Source organism: Micromys minutus (genome assembly GCF_963924665.1).
Source record: "Micromys minutus genome assembly, chromosome: 23".
Lineage (NCBI taxonomy): Eukaryota > Metazoa > Chordata > Mammalia > Rodentia > Muridae > Micromys > Micromys minutus.
Genome location: NC_137958.1, coordinates 7,039,177 through 7,057,611, shown reverse-complemented (window position 1 = coordinate 7,057,611; position 18,435 = coordinate 7,039,177). Strand labels below are relative to the sequence as shown.

General features: G+C 39.7%; 1 protein-coding gene across 2 annotated transcripts in view; it reads right to left on the bottom strand.

Moving 5' to 3' along the window:
* Positions 1 to 18,435, bottom strand: part of LMBR1 (limb development membrane protein 1) — a 135,084-nt gene that overhangs the window by 55,972 nt on the left and 60,677 nt on the right. For both annotated transcript variants that reach the window (XM_080936124.1, XM_080936125.1), the window contains 3 exons: positions 3,067 to 3,193; positions 2,405 to 2,473; positions 1,545 to 1,609 (listed from right to left, as the gene is read on the bottom strand). In XM_080936124.1, the coding sequence (XP_080792250.1) occupies positions 1,545 to 1,609; positions 2,405 to 2,473; positions 3,067 to 3,193 (261 nt within the window). The remainder of the gene's footprint in view (positions 1 to 1,544; positions 1,610 to 2,404; positions 2,474 to 3,066; positions 3,194 to 18,435) is intronic.

Genomic DNA, 18,435 nt, shown 5'->3' with positions numbered 1-18,435 from the left:
AAATCAGATTACCATCACCCAACACATGGCTTGTCATCAAGATGAACTGAGTGTCACATACAGCACTTAGAACCAGCACAGAGCAGATGAATAATTACTCAGGAACTTTCACTGGATGCTAGGTGAGAGAAAAAGAGTAGAGGCAACTAAAGTTGTGTAACTGTTGTTAATAAGGCAGCATGGGAACATGTGGTCAGAAGCACTTTGCTTTACAAATGAGAGCTCATAGCACTGCAACCTAAGTCAACAGCACTTGGCCGACTGTAAGTGGCCTCCTCTTCTCACTACCATCTGCAGATGACAGAGAAAGTCCAGAGCACAGGGAAGAGCAATAACAAAACCTTAGACCAAGAACGGGAAGTAAAAACTTGTCTACAGAAAGAAGGAAAAAAAAAAAAAAAAACAGAGAAGTAAAAAATACTAAATAAATTTGGTATCACAAAACCTCTTTTAGAGGGAAGTGAATGAGAGAATGTAACTTTCAAAATCAATCAAGAGTTTACTGAGAGATCATCTACCGTAATATTGCTTCAGTATGTTCCCATAATGAGATCACCACAAAGGGAGAACAGACACGCTGCTAAAGTGGCTTGGCCGGTACAAGGCACTACCACCAGTAATTGAGGAGAAGGCAGTACGGTGATCACAATGGTGTCTGACCGTCCCCCCAAGAGTCTGCGGGGCTCTGGCAGGTGAGCGGCAACGCAGACAGAGCAAGCCCAAAAGGGACAGACAGACCCCTGTGAACAGCAGCAAGGCAGCTCCAAACTGTTGACAGTCTGTGAAGGAGCAGAAGAGAGGCAACATGTAACGCTGGGAAACCCTAAACGTGCATAGCGGAGACTCGAGATTGTAGGCCACGAGGATTCTGGGAAGTAACTTAAATGACAGATTTTCCAGGCATAGCTAAGAAGTTATCATCTATACAAAGAGTTCAAAGACCAAAAGAAAAAATGGAACAGATATTACTACCCATTAAAAGTCACTCTAAAATAAATACGTAACATTTCTGAGAGGCAAAATATAATTCAAACAAAAAGTACATATTTTCAGAAACTGACCTATAAATTAAATGCATAGATAGAGGCAATTTCGGTTTTATCTGTTTTATGTGTGTTTAGGGAATCTGGTTGATTTATTGGTTTTAGCTGTAGACAGCTCTCACTGTGTCCCAAATAGCCTTGACCTCACAATCCCTAAGCCTCTCCTATCCTAGAATCCGAGGTATTCACATCCCGGTCAGCTACGTGATTGACTTTGAAACAGACATCATCACAGTTGGGTGCAGGATGGTGAGCACACAGATATTACAGACGCCTGAGAAATGTCTTGAGATTTTCTATGCAAACTTTACTTAAGTACATGTACTTAGTACTTTGAAAAGGAAAAACAGACTTTCTTTCCAGAGTTTAAAAACTTGATTTTTAAAAAATTAAAAATATGAATGATAAACCAACAAAAATACTATTCTCAGTTTTTAAAATATCTTTACATAATCAAAAATATAAGCATAATTATTTAGCAAACACAAATAAAATACTTACCGCTGGCTTCACAAGCAACTGACCCATGACTGTGAACATACGGGACAGACCGACTGGGGTACACACTGTGGAAATGAGGTGACAGGTAAGAAAGAGGTCCTCAGCATGCAGAGAGACAGGCAAAGCAGCCTAAGGAGCATCTTAGACACACTCTCATCTCAAGCCTGGCTTCTCTGGGTTCTTTGTCAGAGGCCCTTCCCCTCCCCCAGAGAAGCGCTCATGCAGTGTGAGGGGGCAGGCATATCACAGGGAATTCGAGAACAAACAGCGGCTATAATGGCCAAGACCCTAAAAGGATGAACACTCCCTGCTTAAAACAAACTAAATAGACCCAAAAAAAGCATACACCACCTCCCCTGGCCAAGAGAGTGTAAGAGTGACAGCCATAGTCACAAGTCCTCTGAACTATGTCTAACAACTATCCCTGAAATAGTGTGGTGTCTTCAGTAAAGCCAAACAGATTGAAATAAAGACTACAAATCCATCAAGTATCAATTTCTTCTTGCCATTTAAAGTAATCCAGTGTTATACCTGAACTAGAAGTAGATGTAAAGAATGTGTACGTGGTGGGGGCTGGGAGGGGGGACATGGGATAGTGTGTGTGTGTGTGTGTGTGTGTGAGTGAGTGAGTGTGTGTGTGTGTGTGTGTGTGTGTGTGTCTTCAACCCAATGCAAAAGGCTTTCCTTAGTGACCAAAGTACCCAATTATTTCACAGTTCTGTTTAAAATCTATCTAGGACAATTTTTTTTAAAGGGCCAACTCAAAACCCATCATTAAGGAGTTCATTAGGAAACTGGCACAGCCTTCCCGGGTGCAAGACCAGCTCACTTGGCGGTCAGTGTCACACTGGAGTACTTACAGAGGAGCAGCAAGCATCCCATCAGGGAGATGCAGGAGTACAAGTACGGCAAGTAGAATTCCCAGAGGTCTGTAAAAGCATCAGCACACTTAGTAAGTCATGTGTGGCACGTTAAATAGCCTATGTTTTATCTTAATAAGCAGTAATCTATGATAAACATTGTAATTGCCAATTTAAGTATATTAAGTGGTCTAATTTCTAAACTATAGAATAAAAAGGTCTAAAATAAGAAAATAATAACTAACTCTTTTGAGAAATCTGTCCAAAGGGAAAAAAAAGTTCCATAAAATTTTAAAAGCAAAAACCAATTAATCAAAAATATATAGAAAACTGCTTAGTATTTTGAACAAATGAATAGTGTTCACTGCTTTAAGTATCTCTGAAGACATTTAAATGCTGTAAGTTAACAGAAAGTCAACCACACAAAGAATTATTTTGAAGTTTTTAAAACATGCTGGGCATGGTGGTGCACACCTCTAATCCCAGCACTCCAGAGGCAGAGGCAGGCAGATCTCCTTTGAGTTTGAGGCCTGCCTGGTCTCCAAAGCAAGTTACAGGACAGCCAAAGCTGTCATAGTGAGAAATCTGTCTCAAACAAAACAGATCTAACTGTACCCCCTCAGATGCCCATCATAGGAACTAGCTAAGTAATAGTCAGGTACCATATAAGGACTCCATACTGGCAGCATCACTGTCAACCAGGGCGGAAGCCACCCACACCATCCCAAGAATCAGCAACGCAAGCAGCAGCAGCATGACCAGAGTTTCCAAAACGCGGGCCCGGATTCCCTGAGAAAACAGCAGCAATAACATCTTAATCCATCTTAATCTTAATAACATCATCCCACGGACAACCAGGATTCTATCTCAAGGCATAAGACTATTGGGAGCAGAGAAAATGTATATTCATGCTTACCAAGTTTACATTACGTTTTTATATAAATCCATGTTGATTGGAGAAGCACTAAATGTTTAGAGTGACTTTCAAAATTATATTTTTTAAAAAATATTAAACTTGGAATAAAGCACAAAAAAAAAAAAAAATCAGTCATTCCAGAATCTGGCAGAAACATTTTTAACTATTACTTTCCATGTATTTCCCAGAAGACTACATTTGTGGATTTCCATCTGTGGTTCTAATCAAGGAACAGCAAGCTGTTTGACACTGGGGACACTGGGGACACTGGGGACACTGGGGACACTGGGCTAGGATACTGACATCTACCACCAGAGCAAGGTCACCTAGCAGCCTCTGGAGTCCTCTAGCGGCCAACTGGAGAACTACTTACTGAACAGCAACACCAAGAACTCCACAGATAGTGCACCAATTGCATTCTTTTTTCATATAAGATAAAAATTCTACCAGTTAAAGAGGCTTGACTATAACACGGGTGAATCGTGACCATTTTTAAAGTAAAACAGATTCTGACCTCGAAAAGACTGAAAGACCAGACTTGTCAACTTGGAAACTTCTAGACAAAGGCAGTTTCTTTACATGCTTGCTTGATGCCTCTGATTTCTAACAACAAACTTATATGTGTGCCTGTTCTCAGAATTCTGTAATTTGTGCATCTCATACTGAGAATTCCTTAAAGATCTAAGTTACAAAGACCCAGGCACATTGCAATTTAGCTGATCTTACTAACACCTGAGCTGCACGCACAGGGAACACTGACATCACATCTCCACAATCCTGAACGCAGGACAGAGAAGAAATGCCCAGCCCAGTGTGCTGATATCAGAGTACTCTCCCCACCTCTCCTTAAACAGTGTCACCATCCATACAGGCTTTATCCTTGCTCAGATGTGTGCTCTCCTAGTGTGCACAGACACTGAAACAAAAGGACTTAGGCTCATATCTTAACACATGAGCTCTAATAAAGCAGCTATTTCAAGAAAGAAGAAATCGAAAGACAAGGTGATCATGGTTGCCATGACTACAACCCCAGCACTCAGAAGCCTGAAGCAGGAATGTTCAGATTCCCTAAAAAACACAGCTCAAGACCAAAATGGGATACATGGCAAGTTCAAGGCCATCCAGAGTTACATAGTGAACTTCTGTATCAAGAAAATGGATTTTTAACATTGGTCCCACCTCTAATAAAAAAACAAAACAAAACTTTGCAAAAAATCTTCTGGCAAAGTGAAAATCTGTTCTCTCCAATGAAGTCTCAACACATTTTATATCAACCGCACTTCAGGGAGGGTTAATACAAAATGGAATAGTATTTTTATAGACTTTTAGTTTCATTTTTCTTAGGCCTTTTTTTCTTGTCTTATTTGTCTTTGCTTGTTTGTTTTGAGTCTTAATTTTCACTTTTGTGATCTTGTGAACAGTTTTGTTTCTTAGTTTTGTTTTTGTTGTGTTTCTTATGGCGTTGTTTGTTGCTGTTTTGCTTCAAAGACAGGGAGAATAAATATAAAGTTGGGTAGACAGGGGTAGAAAGAATCTGAGAGCAATTGGTGGAGGGGAAAACATCAAAATATATTGTGTATTTTCTATAATAAAATAGAATTATTTTTATTTTATATACTTATTTATTATAGCACTAAAAGGTTAGACCAGGGAACTCCTGCTCAGGGTCTCACCCAGGTCTGAGTTAGGCTGAGTATTTTTAAAGTTACAAACAGACATTATTTGGAACTTTAAATTTCACACAACACAAATTAAAAACAAACAACCATGCTAACTTTATTTCAAAAATGATAAAACATGAAGAACCTTGCGAACACGTTTCAAATCTTAACAGGTAACTTCCATTCCCTGTCCCCTCCAATCCTTCCATGATGTTATTCTCACCCAGACTGTATCATATGGTAGCCCAGATTCAGTACTGTGTGATGTCCTCGACCCTGACTGGCTTAAACACTCCCACCAACGGCTTAGTCTTGCCCACTGACCCCAAGGAAAGGTCCAGAAGCATAAGAAATCTCTGCTGCATCTGCACTGGGCCTGTACTGAGCCTCACGATCTGTACACTGACCTCCAGTTACCTCTAGTTGTTCCATGGTGTTTGATAGCTTTTCATCTTCTTCCACTTCACAGCTGAGACCACCTCTGCCTTGGGCAGACATGCTGAGTGACCCGTGACTCCCTCAGTACCTCTTTTACACCTCAACTTGTCTCCATTTTTACCTCTTTAAACCCCACAACTCAATTTTACATGGTCAATTTTCTCACAGTCTCTATGAGAGCCTCTGAAATGTAAAATTACCAAGGGCTGCAAGGTCTGGAGAGCATCACCCCAAAAGGGACAGCTCCCCTGCACCTGAGGACAGAGGTTTGGACAGCAAAATGCTTACTGCTCCTTAAGCTCACCTGACCTTGTCCCATACCCAACAACACTAAAGAGGGCATTTTAGACCAGATCACCTTACTGTGCCCACGATCCAAAACCCTCTTAAGATATCACAAAGGTAGCCTGAACTTTATTCTAAACTCATATTCATCTTGTCTTCCTTAGTATCATGGACTTCAATAAATGGCATCATTATCTATTTTGTTGTTTACGTCAACACATGGAAATATCAATGCCATATCCTTTCCTACCAGCTCCTCTAGCCCCAAACATACACCTGAGCCTTGACACCAGTTCTTCTGAGTATACTGTATGACTACAAATCACACTGAATCCTGCTTCTCCCCTCTTTGTCTCCATCCATTAGGAAAGCTCCACGTGTGTCCAAAAACATACTTCTCCTATTACAGATATATAAATATATCAAGGAGAAAACTGTTTAAAATACAGAGTCATATAAGCAAGCATCAGGCCCGAAATAATAAGAATGTTATGAAGCCTGAGAGCCCAGACATATCAGACAGTGGGCTTTGAATGTGACTGTGCTAGAGAATCGAGAGGACATTTTTAAAATTTTATATTCTACTACATTGGAAAATGCAAAAGAAATAGATAAATTTCTAGATGCCTATGACCTACCAAAGTTAAACCAAAATGAAGTAACTAGACGGTTCTATAATAATCAATTAAAAGCAATAAATAAAAATTTCCCAACTAAAAAAAGCCAAGTCTTGATTAATACAGCCCAGATTTTCAAAGAATTAACACTAATAATCACATTGTTCCATGACATAGAAAACTAACACTTCTTTTTATGTATTTACCCTGATACCCAAACCAAATAAACATCCAACAACCGATGAGAAAAAGAACTACAGACCAATCTTCCTGATGAACAGACACAAAAATGATCAATAAAATATTTTCAAATCATATTCAAGACCACATCCATAAGATTATTTCCCATGATCAAGTTGACTTCATTCCAAGGATCATGGAATGGTTCAACATATAAATTGACAAACATAATCACCACACAAGTGGACTTAAGGGCAGAAATCACAGAATCAGTTTAATTCATAGAGAGGGGCTTTGAGAAAATCCAATATTCCTTCATGATAAAGCCCTAGCGTGATTGGGGATGGAGAGAACAGACAACATAATATAAACATAGGCTATCGACAGCAAACTGATGGCTACTATCCTGTTAAATACAGTGTATTTCCACTAACAACAGGAGCAAAACAAAGGTGCTCCCTTTCATCACTCCTATATAATGCCTGAAGTCTTGGCTAGAGCAATAAGACAAGGAAACGTGGGATACAAATAAAAATGGAAGAAGTCAATGTGTCTCTGCAGTTGACATGACTCTAACCAAAGAAGCCCCCAAAGACTCCACCAGTAATCTCCTAGAGCTAGTAAACACTTCTAACAAAGTAGAAAGGTACAAAATTAACATGCCCATATCAATAGCTTCCTGTACATCAATAAAAGACTAAGAAAGAAATCAGGGAGACAATCACATTCACAATAGCATCAAAAAAAAAAAAAAACTTAAATACCTTAAAATAAGCCTAACCCAAAAATTCAACAACCTATACAATGAAAACTTCAAAACACTGAAGAAAAAATTGAAGATACCAGAAGATAAAAAACCCTGGTAGAATTAATATTGTAAAAACAGCCATCCTACCAAATACTAATTCAATGCAACCCCAATCAAATTTCCAATGCAATTCTTCACAGAAATTGAAAAAACTTAAAATTCATATAAAAACACAAGATATCACAAATAGCCAAAACAATCTTGAAACATAAAAACAATGCCACTGGTACCTCCTGATCTCAAGCTATATTGTAGAGCCTCCAAAGTAAAAACACTGCTCAATGGAATAGAACCCAGAACCCTGATATAAGTCCATGTACCTATAAAGATACTAAACTCATACAGTGGGTGAAAGACTGCATTTTTAACAAATGGTGTTAGAAAAAATGGATATCTATATACATCAGAATATAGATTTATACAAGGACTTTGTGACTAGAACTCCAGTCACCCAGGAAATAGGAACAATCAAATGGAATTTAGTGAAATTAAAGATTGCAAGGAAACTGAATTAATTGAAAGGTGGCCCACAAAATAAGTCTTTGCCATCTGTATATCTAAAAAACACAATTAAAAAAGCACGACAACTTCTGCTAATGCTCTGGAATTGTATACCTTGCACTCTGCATTTGTTTAAAAACAATGTGAAATACTTAGGCTACACAGAATAGGGCTATCACCCAAGATTGGAAGGGATTGGTTTTAGCAGTTCTAGAAGCTGGACAATTACAATGGTTGTCATGATGGATGCACAAAGCCACAAAAATATTAAAAAAGAATATAGTGCGGGCAATAAATATTACTAGGGACCAACTACTTGGTGAAGGGCATTGTGCTAATTTACCAGAATGAATCCAATCTGATGGTGGCATAATTGAACAATGTTGTGCTGCGGCTTTAAGAGCCTGGGATATGACTGAGGAGCTGAAACTTCTACATCTTGTTCTATAGGCAAACAAGAAGAGACTGGTATCCAAGTAGCAAGAAGAGTCTCAAAGCCCACAATGACACACTTCCTGCAGCAAGGCTACACCTCCTAATAACGCCATACCCTGGGCCAAGCATATTCAAACCACTACACTTGACTCCCTGGCCCCCATAGGTTTGTTTAAACACGTGAGACTATTTGGGAGGCTGGGGGGGGGGGGGCCGGCATACCTAGCTATATCATAATGCAAAATACATTTAGTACAACTTTAAAAGTCTCATAATCTGTAACAGTCTAAACCTATGTTAAAAGCCCAAAGTTCAAAGTCTCTTCTGAGGTATCACTTAACTGTAATCCCTATAAAATAAAACTCAAAAAGATCATAAAGCTCCAGCATCACAGAATACACTTTACCATTCCAAAACTTCGTAGTGAGGAAATACTGGACCAGAGTAAGACTGTAAACCGGCTGAGCACACTCTAAAATCAGCATCTCCATGCTTGATGTCAAAGTTCTCTTCAGATGTCTGACTCCTTTCATCTTTGTGGAATGTAACACAATTCTTTCTCTGGCTGATTCCACTCTCTGTTAGCAGCTTTCCTCAGCAAATATCCAATGGCTCTGGCATCTCAAGCATCTTGAGATATGCAAAGGCAACTTTAATTTCACAGTTTCTTGTTCCAGTGTCTGGGATTCACTCATGATCTTCTGGGTGCCCACTCTAGCACTGCCCTCTGTAGCACTCTGGTTCACTCCTCTCTACTTATGCTGCTGTTCTTGGTGATTATCCCATGGCACTGGCATCTCCAGTACACTGGGGTCTTCTGCTGCAACTGTGCTTCACCAAATATCCTCTCATAGGCTCCCGTCATGGTGCCAAGCCTCAGTTTCTTTGCATGACCCCTTCAGTCCTGGGCTGTCAACTGTAACTGAGGCTGCGCCATCACCAATAGCCTTTCATGGCCTCTCACAGTGCCAAGCCTCACATCTGCTCTCGTTGACCCCTTCATGTCTTCAAAAAGCAGTACCACTCTCAGTAATTCTTACACATTACCAAGTCTGACAACGTCTCTGTGCTTTCAGAAAGCACTTCCCAGAAGATTCCACCTCAGTGACTTTGGTCTATTCTCAATCACCACTAATTTCTTAGGTTCTGCTAACCAGCATCATCTATTGTGCCAGTAGTCTCCTTCTACTCTTGATTCTAAAGACAGAACCACATGTCTGAAGCTGCCAAGTTCTGCTGCTTACCAGAGCTGGAACATGGCCTGCTTGTTTTTATCACATTATGGCCAGCTTTCCGGTTTCCAACTCTCTAACAGTCTAAGCTTGGCTGTCCTGAAACTTGCTGAGTAGATTGATCTTGAACTCAGAGATCCATGGCTCTGTCCCCTGAATGCTGGGATTAAAGACATGTACCACCACGCCTGGACTTAAACTTCCCTTTCCCTGGAACTTGCTCTGTCCTAGGCAGGCCTTGAACTCAGAGATCTGCTTTCCTTTGTCTCCTGGGATTAAAAGTGTATAGCACAATGCCTAGGCCAAAGCTTTTCATGGCTACTATTCCTCAAGATCTGAATAGCAAGTATACCCTCCACTTCTGGATTATAGTTCATTCCAAATTAAAAGTCTATATAAAAATAATCCAGGTCATAACACCTAACATGACATAACTACTTATTGTTCAACTACAAACACAAACAATAAACTAAGCTAAACTGGGTTTTAACCTGAGATCACCACTCCCTTAATCTGTTTATCTCCTTGAACGTAGGATTCAGTTCTATTACACTTCCTCATGCCCCTTTATTACCTAAACTATACACATTATATTCTTCCTTTCTCAGCTTGCTCCTTTTCATTAAGATGCACTTCAGAAGAATGAAGATTAGTAACCACACAGTGGAATTTATATCAGGCTGTTTTGAGACTTCCTTTTGTCAAAGAAATTAGGCTAACTCCCTTTACCTTAGCCTCAGGCAAACTCTTAGGACAATGGCAAAAACAGCCATGCATTTTGGCAAAATATCACAAAACCAGTCTCTAGGCTACATACTAACATTGTTTTCCATTGAAACGTCTTGGGGCAGGTCTGCACAGTTCAGATCATCCTCAGCACCAATGTCTTCCATATTCCTACTAGGATGGCCCATTAAGCCCCACCTAAAGCATTCCACTTCTTACCAAATCCAAAGTCCTAAAGTTCACCTTCCTCCAAACAAAAACATACTCAGGCTTATCACAGCAATACCACACTCAGCAGGCAACAGAGAGACTTGAGCATCTGAAACCTCAAAGCCCACCCTAACGACACTTCCTCCAACAAGAACACATGTACCCAACAAGGCCACAGCTCCTAATCTTTCTCAAGTAATACTCCCTGATGACTAAACATTCAAACATATGATCCTATGGGAGTCATTCAAACTACTACAGTGGGGAGGACAAATAATATATTCTCATACTAATAACTAATGTACAGTATGCATATGCATAAGAGACTTATCTAAAACCATCTGCCTTATGAGGGTGTCCAAGCAAGCCAAACAACACAGGAAAAGTGAACATGAAGGCTCTGAAGCCCAGGCCTGCTCAGGAAGAATTGGTCCTCTAGAGTCACTTTGGAGTCTCAGCAGTTATGAATAGATTAAAAATCTCTTTTCTTAAAGAGAGTATTAAGGTCATGAGATGCCAAAGCAGTAAAAAAGTTAAAGAAATGGAGAAAACCCTATACACATCTTTGGAGAAGAAATCTAAGCAGGTACAGATAGAGGACATGAATCTTTTCTGAGTAAAAAGCAAGGACAGGACACAGAAGTTAGCATGGAATGATGTGACTGCCATGTCCCAGATAGAGACCAATAGCACTCCAAGCAAGGAATAAAAAAGAACCAGAGGTGCAGCTTTGGGGTGATCAGACACACATACACACTAAAAGGGAGAAAAGACACAACACAGAACCAATCACTCTGCCCTTCAGCCCTGAGGACAGCATCTATGTGAGCAGTCTGTGGTCTGCACTGCACCCATCTCATGACAACCTAGGCTACCAACAGCCTGGAGAGACAAAGCGTAGATGAGAACTAATTTGTGGAGAAATGCCAGGAAATCATACACTAAAAGAAAATAAAGAGTTAGTGGTGATTCCTCGTGCTCTAAGCTCATGGTCCAAAAGCCTCATGAATAAGAATTTAACATTAAGAAATAAGTTAGGAGAAATGTTGTATACATTTTTATAGGAAAACTGGATAGCAATATAGATACAAAGTGTAATTTGCTCTTTTAAATCACTCTATAAAATTAGCTAAAGTAGATCTAAATTTTAGATCCTTGCAGAAACTCATGGAAAAATAATACACACCTGCTTTGAAAGGATGTCAGCACTTTAATAGCTAAATCAACTATCAAATTACCAAGAACGAAGCTAATAATAATAATAGATACAGAAAAGCCAGAAGTGATAATAACAGATACAGAGAAGCCAGAAAAAATGCTCTATTTGGGTTGATTACATAGTGCTTATTGTCATGTCCTGGATTTGTAACCACAATTAATTTAAGGGAAGTAGACAGCACAAGCAGGACCAAGTTAAATGCACTGTATAGTATGGATTTTAGATTATATCAAATAAACTTTCCAAAAATCTGCCTTAAATATACATTATATAAGCCCCTGTAGTGTTATATATTGTTAGTATTATACATTAGATAACGATGAGATGATATTTAATACTTCTCAGTAACTTGTATGCTGGTTTCTTGATTTAGAGTTTTCTAATAACACTCATATAATACTAAACTCCAAATTCTTGGGAGATGTAAGATAAACTCCCAGGGAAGATGTCTTCCTGTCAGAGCTGGGTCTGGAAGCCTACTTGAGGGCATACCTGACTTTACATCAATTTGCCCTGTGGCTGAGAACTTTTCACATGCATTCTGCCACCTCCTCCTTGCTCAGTGGACTTTTATCAGAGTTGATGGTCCCGATCATCTCTTTACCTGAGGAAGATACGGGATCACCTGCTCATTCACTGTCTGGACTGTGTTCTTTTGTTGTCGTTTTAATTTGTTGTTGTTGTTGTTGTTGTGACTGTCCAAATTCCCAGAGCTTTTGTTGCCTTCTTGAGAACTATATACTTAATGATACACAATTAAGTTGTTTTACTTAGCCATATTTAATGATGGCATCAGCGTGTTTACCTCCTTTAAACCAACTAAGGACATGGGAACGTACAGAGCATCCTGCGCCTTCTCATAAATTCAAGCAGACCTGAGAGTACTCAGCTTTCATGCCTTGTTTTCCTGCACAAGAATTCCATCCATAGTATCCCAGGTACTTGTGCCAAAAGCACATCAACAAATTATCACAATGTAACCCTACTGAGGGAGACCCCAGCAGTTACAAGTAAAGAAAGTCCTGAGGAGTATTAGGAAACCCTGAGGAATCAGTCGAAAACAGGATGCTGGCAGATTAGAGATAGGGGACTATTTCCAGGCAGACACAACACTGTGTGGGCTTGGACTCCAAGCTGGGAAAGGGAACAGCCTGTAGGTTCCAGGCAGGAGCAAGTTCAACAGGAACAGCACAGGATGAACAGGTGTGCCTAATGGAAACAGTGGCTTAAAAAGACAGATGGCAGGGCCAGAAAGATGACTCAGCAGTTAGAAATACTTGCTGTCCTTGCCCAGGATCTGGACTTGGTTCTCATCTTCTATATAGCAGCTCATAATCTCCTGTAGCTGTAGCTCAAAAGGATCAAATGCCGCCTTCTGTCCTCTGTGGACACCAAGCGCGCGCGCGCACACACACACACACACACAAATATAAATAAATCTAATAAAATTAAGACACGGTGTCAAGCTTTCAGAGCACTGTGTGCATAAGACATAAAATGTAAGTTTCATCAGGTTTATCAGCTATTAGAGGCCATCAAAACTTTTATGGAAGTTAGTTACACAAGCAACTGTACCTCTAAGAAAACAAAACAACAGACAGTAGTTGGAATCTCCAAGTAAGCAGTCAGTAAGGTGTACCAACATCATGGCAGAAAGAAAAGACTCCTCTCTGAAATCAAGTAAGCTACCTAATGCAATGCATTCTTACCACAACATAAGGTAGTCTTTTGTTAAATTGTCCTACCAAAAAATGAATAAATAAACGTTTGCCAAGTGTGCTGCTATGTGCTATTAATCCAGCCCAAAAGAGGCAGGCAGAGTTCTGTGAGTTCAAGGCTAGCCTGCTGGTATAAAGAGTGAGTTCCAGGACCCCTAGGACTACAAGAGAAACCCTGTCTCAAAACAAAACAACAAAATAAAACAGACAAAAAAAAACTTACACTAGAAATATAATATAAACTACATGTGTTTTTTAAAATTAAAAATATTCAACCAATAATTCTGATGCCTCAAAAAAATTTTAAAGATGCATTTATTTATTTTATATAAGAACACTGTAGCTGTCTTCAGACACACCAGAAGAGGGCATCAGATCTCATTACAGATGGTTGTGAGCCACCATGGGATTGCTGATATTTGAAAGAAGAGCAAGCAGTCAGTGCTCTTAACCACTGAGCCATCTCTCCAGTCCTCAAAAAAAAAAATTTTTTTAAATATAAGTCTTAGGGTCTGGAGAGGTAGCTCGTCTGTTAGGAATTCTTGCAGAGGACCCTGATTTAGGTCCCAGCAACCACATGGTAGCTCACAATCACCCACAACACCAGTTCCAGGGGGTCTGACACCCTCTTCCTTGGGAACCAACTACATGTGTGGTACACATACAAACATGTAGGCAAGACATTCACACACATAAAATAGGATAAATCCTTTAAAGACGTAAGCCATTCATAAATCTATGCTAAAATCAGCTGCTTATAGAATTCAAGACTCATTATTATATACTGACAACATTAATATAGGTAATCTCTGTTAGAATAAGAAGGTATAAATATTTAAATCTACTGTCCCAAAATGATTTCAATTTCTTCTTTCAATGTATTCCAAGGGGGAAAAAAAGCAACTCTTTTTGCAAACATGATAATTTTAACATATTTAATGTTTTGGTTATAAATGTACCCCTCTTTTTTTCAGTTTTTACCTGCTGGTCTTATTTTACCACTAAAAAGATACATACTCAAGTGTAGTTTAATATGTCTGCTGTTTAAAATGTATCCCTGCAGTATTTACCTAAAACTAGAGATTTCTTTTCATTGAAGGTGTGCACAGAGTCTGTCTGAGGTAGTGTTCCAGCCAGTGACTGGAACTTGAGATGCCACTTACACTAAGCTGTCAAACAGTCCCACAGTATTCCTGGGATACAAACTACAATATGGCTGTCAGTTAATACACTGCACCAAGCTTCAGCCAGACAGTTTTGGCTGTGGAGATTCAGAGAGTCACTGGCAAATATTCCACAGACAGTACAAATTGTTACCAGGGCAACATGCTCAACGATGATTTTATAGGCAAGTGAATATGAGTTTAAATGCCAAATAGTCACAAGATCTACATCTTAAGTGCATTGGATGTGGTGAGCCCTGTCTGGTAGGCCTGGGATATCATACCTAAGAAATCTCCAGCAGCATCAAATCTGACATCTAACCTCACTCTCAAAAAAAAAAAATTTTAACCCAAAAGTGGATAGTTTTCAAGTCCATCCCCCCCTCAAAAAAAAAAAAAAATTAGGGGAAAGTTTCTAATTAGCAATGATTATTTCTATAAAATTGTTTTCTGAATGTAAGCATTGGGAGCATGGTAATTAAAAGCATATTACTTTCAAATGAGAAGCTGGTAGCTTTTTATTTCTTCCCTCACAAAGCTCTTATTCTCTGGTAACAGAGGTCTCAACTATGAGACATTCTGAGACATTAGTTAACGTCATCATTCTATAAAATGGGGCCTGAGGTTTGCTTCCCTATGAAAGCAGCACAACCCGTCTTTTCTAAGTAAAACAAACTATAAATCAAGAAAGAGATCAACAAGTGCCCCATAATAATACAACGCCATGAGACCTGCCTGGCTTCAGAACGTGTAGGCCAAGCTAGCCTAGTCCTTTCAATCCTCCTGCTTCAGGTGCCCAAATGCTGCAGTTACACATGTGCAACCCCTCCCTGACTCAAAAAACGATAAAAGCTTAATGGGCTATGGTGTGGAAAAGCAATGCTCACAACACTCCTGGTTTCATCAGCAATCCCACATACTAAACACACGTGAGCACTAAGCCATAACTGTGCTCCCAGCACACTTTGGACATGTTACCAACACAGGTAAGAGCAGCAAACTTCACACAAACACTCTTGAGAAATAAATACATCTGAGGCTCCGTAGGCAAGGAGAGTCTGGACTTGAGTCCAAAACTCATTATTATGCAAATAAAAAATTTGGCCTTATACAATACTTAGCAGAGGAGATCAAAGAACTGATGTCTCAGAGTGTCTCGTAGTTGAGCCCTCTGTTAATAGTGCCGGAAACAACACTGAATGGTGTTACAAAACCAAGTACCATCAACAAAACCAGTGTAACCAAAGATGTAATTACCTCCCTCACATTCTAAGAAGGGTGGCAACAAAAGCAAACAGTGTAGCCAGGGGTGTAATTAGTCCCTCACACAAGCATGGCACTAAGAAGGGTGACAACAGAGTTATTCCTATTTACCCATTTTCTTTACCTCACTCAAGAGCTTAAGTTTGAGTTTAAGTCACAGTCTTTGTAAATCTGAACAATCATCAAATGAAATGTAACATGCTCTTTTCCTTGTGCTCAGGTCCCCTGAGTCCCTGCATCTCCCGATATATAAAGTTCACAAGAGACCACACAGCCACCCTTCACAGAACAGTGCTCCTGTGTCTTGAAAACAGCCGATTCTGTCCTTACTATTTCTGGGAAGAAGCCAGTGCTCCCTAGTGGGGGAGGGCAGAGAGTTCTGATTAATACATGACTACATCTTTTTCTTGCAGGTGTTGGGAGAATCAAATTAACACATAGCAACAGTTAGTGAGATATGACTTCATTTTCTGTAATAAATGCCAAGATCAAAACATGCCCAAGTCAAATTTCCTTGCAAGGTTCCCAGCAGGAGCCTTCCTCTTGTCTGTGATTTCCTCTCACCCAGCAGAACCAGACTGAGTATGCGCATTTGCCACTAACACTAAGCAGCACTTCCTTAATCGCTCATTTCCAACAATTTATGGATCATCAGTGGCAAAAAAACGAGCAAAAATAATGAAAGAATCCAATGAAAGCTCGTGGAGTCCCAGCCTGGACTTCCTACTCTCTTCTCTTTAAGATGGAGGCCTGAGACAAATTAGCTACTGAGGGGAAAAGTCATCTGGTCATAAAATACAGTACAAGGTCACTTTTATGTAAGTTTGCCAAAAGCGACATAAACCAGGGCAATCTCAAACTGTGACACAGGATAGAAACATATTAAAACGATCTTTGTTCCTTCTCCATTGTGCTGTCGTGTTGCTTGGCTTTATGGACAGCCTGAGCCCAGCACAGAGCGCTTCGCCTCCACCTGGCCAGGGCAGCTAATTAAGAGAGGAAGTGACCTCAGATTTTGTGCGTTTTACTTTTATTATGAAAGCACTTTGTTTGAAGTTACAGGAGCTAACCTCTTAATCCTACAGATCATGTGTGAGGTTCTGGACACTCTAGGATGGCTGGATGGTTTGGATAATTGCTCAGGATGTTGCTGTCGTTATTGTTAAATTTTATGCCAGGACTTCAAATCAAAGATAGGCATTAAAGTAAAGGACAATATAAATCTGCTACCAGCAAAGTCCTGGGCTTATGAATTAATCTGTCACCATATTCACAATATACTTACAAACAATCATATGATGAGATCTTTTCCCCACTCTCATTAAGTTAATTTTGTCTCTGTAAGATTTTAATTCAAACTGTGATGGTAACATACAAAATTATACTGATATATTCTTCTCATTTAACACTGGCCAGTACATTACCCTCTGGCGCTCATTATGAGATCAGAAAACATCACCCAGAATTACTATCGATAACTAAGAGGTCTTCTCTGAGCAGGAGAGGAAGAAAGCACTCTACCACAGACAAAGGCAATAGTCAGGCACTGTGGTCTAAGATGATTCCAACCTCTCAGACCACTGACTCTCTCAAACCATTGAATGACTGAAGTCAAAACAAATTTAATGTGGGCATTTCCAACCAGGCTTGAATTAAGATCCAAGGACAGAATCATGTTCAATCACACATGACCCAATGTCTGTGGCAATACAAGTGAATGGCTGAGAAATAGTAGACCCCAAGAAATCCCACTACACCCCACTATAGGAGGAAGTGACGTCCCTACAACAAAAGCAGCCTTCTCACTATTAAATAAAAAAAAAAGTTCTCTCATACTTGAGAATTCACTTTTAAAAAAACACGCACACACAGTGACTAGACAACCCTTATAAAATAGGAACTCACCCCCATGTAAGGAGAGAGAGGAAAGGCTACTTACAGCCCTCGGAAGAAATGACCTAGGCCTAAAATGTCCTGTTTGAATTAACATAGCTGTTTAATTAAAAGCTAAGGAAAGAATTCTGCTTTGCTGGATTTTCAATTCAAGCTCTACATCCATCCTGTAGCCAGTAGCCAATTTCCGCATCTCCGCACAATGTGCAAGGAGCTGTTTTAAAATCAATTGCCCAGGGGAATCCATGGTTGCATGGGGGACCATGTGCCACTTAGAGAATATACCAGATGTAAACTCAGTAAAACACCCCAGGAGGGTGGTCCCAGGGGAAAGGGAAATGGAACCAGCCAGACTGTAAGTATGTCATGACTGAAATCACTGGGTACATTTACACTAAGAAAGTTTCTACCCTCTCTCCAGTATCAGTCAATCAGCAAACGGTTATGCAGGAGCACACATGAGCACGTGTACTCTTCAGCCATCTTTTGTAAACAGTTTGAGACTGCAGCCAATGACAGCACAAAGAGCAGCCTTATAGTATATAGTTCACTGTTCTGATACAGCCTCAGAAGCCATAGAGGTGGCTGCAGCTGGACAAACACTGAGAACTTGTGCGGATAGCCCCTAGGAGTAAATGTCATACTAGATTTCAAGACACTGAAGAAATATTGTACAATGCTCGAAGCCTTTATAGCTTTCCTGTAACTGACTTTAAAACTGAATATATATATATATGTATATATATATATATATATATATATATAT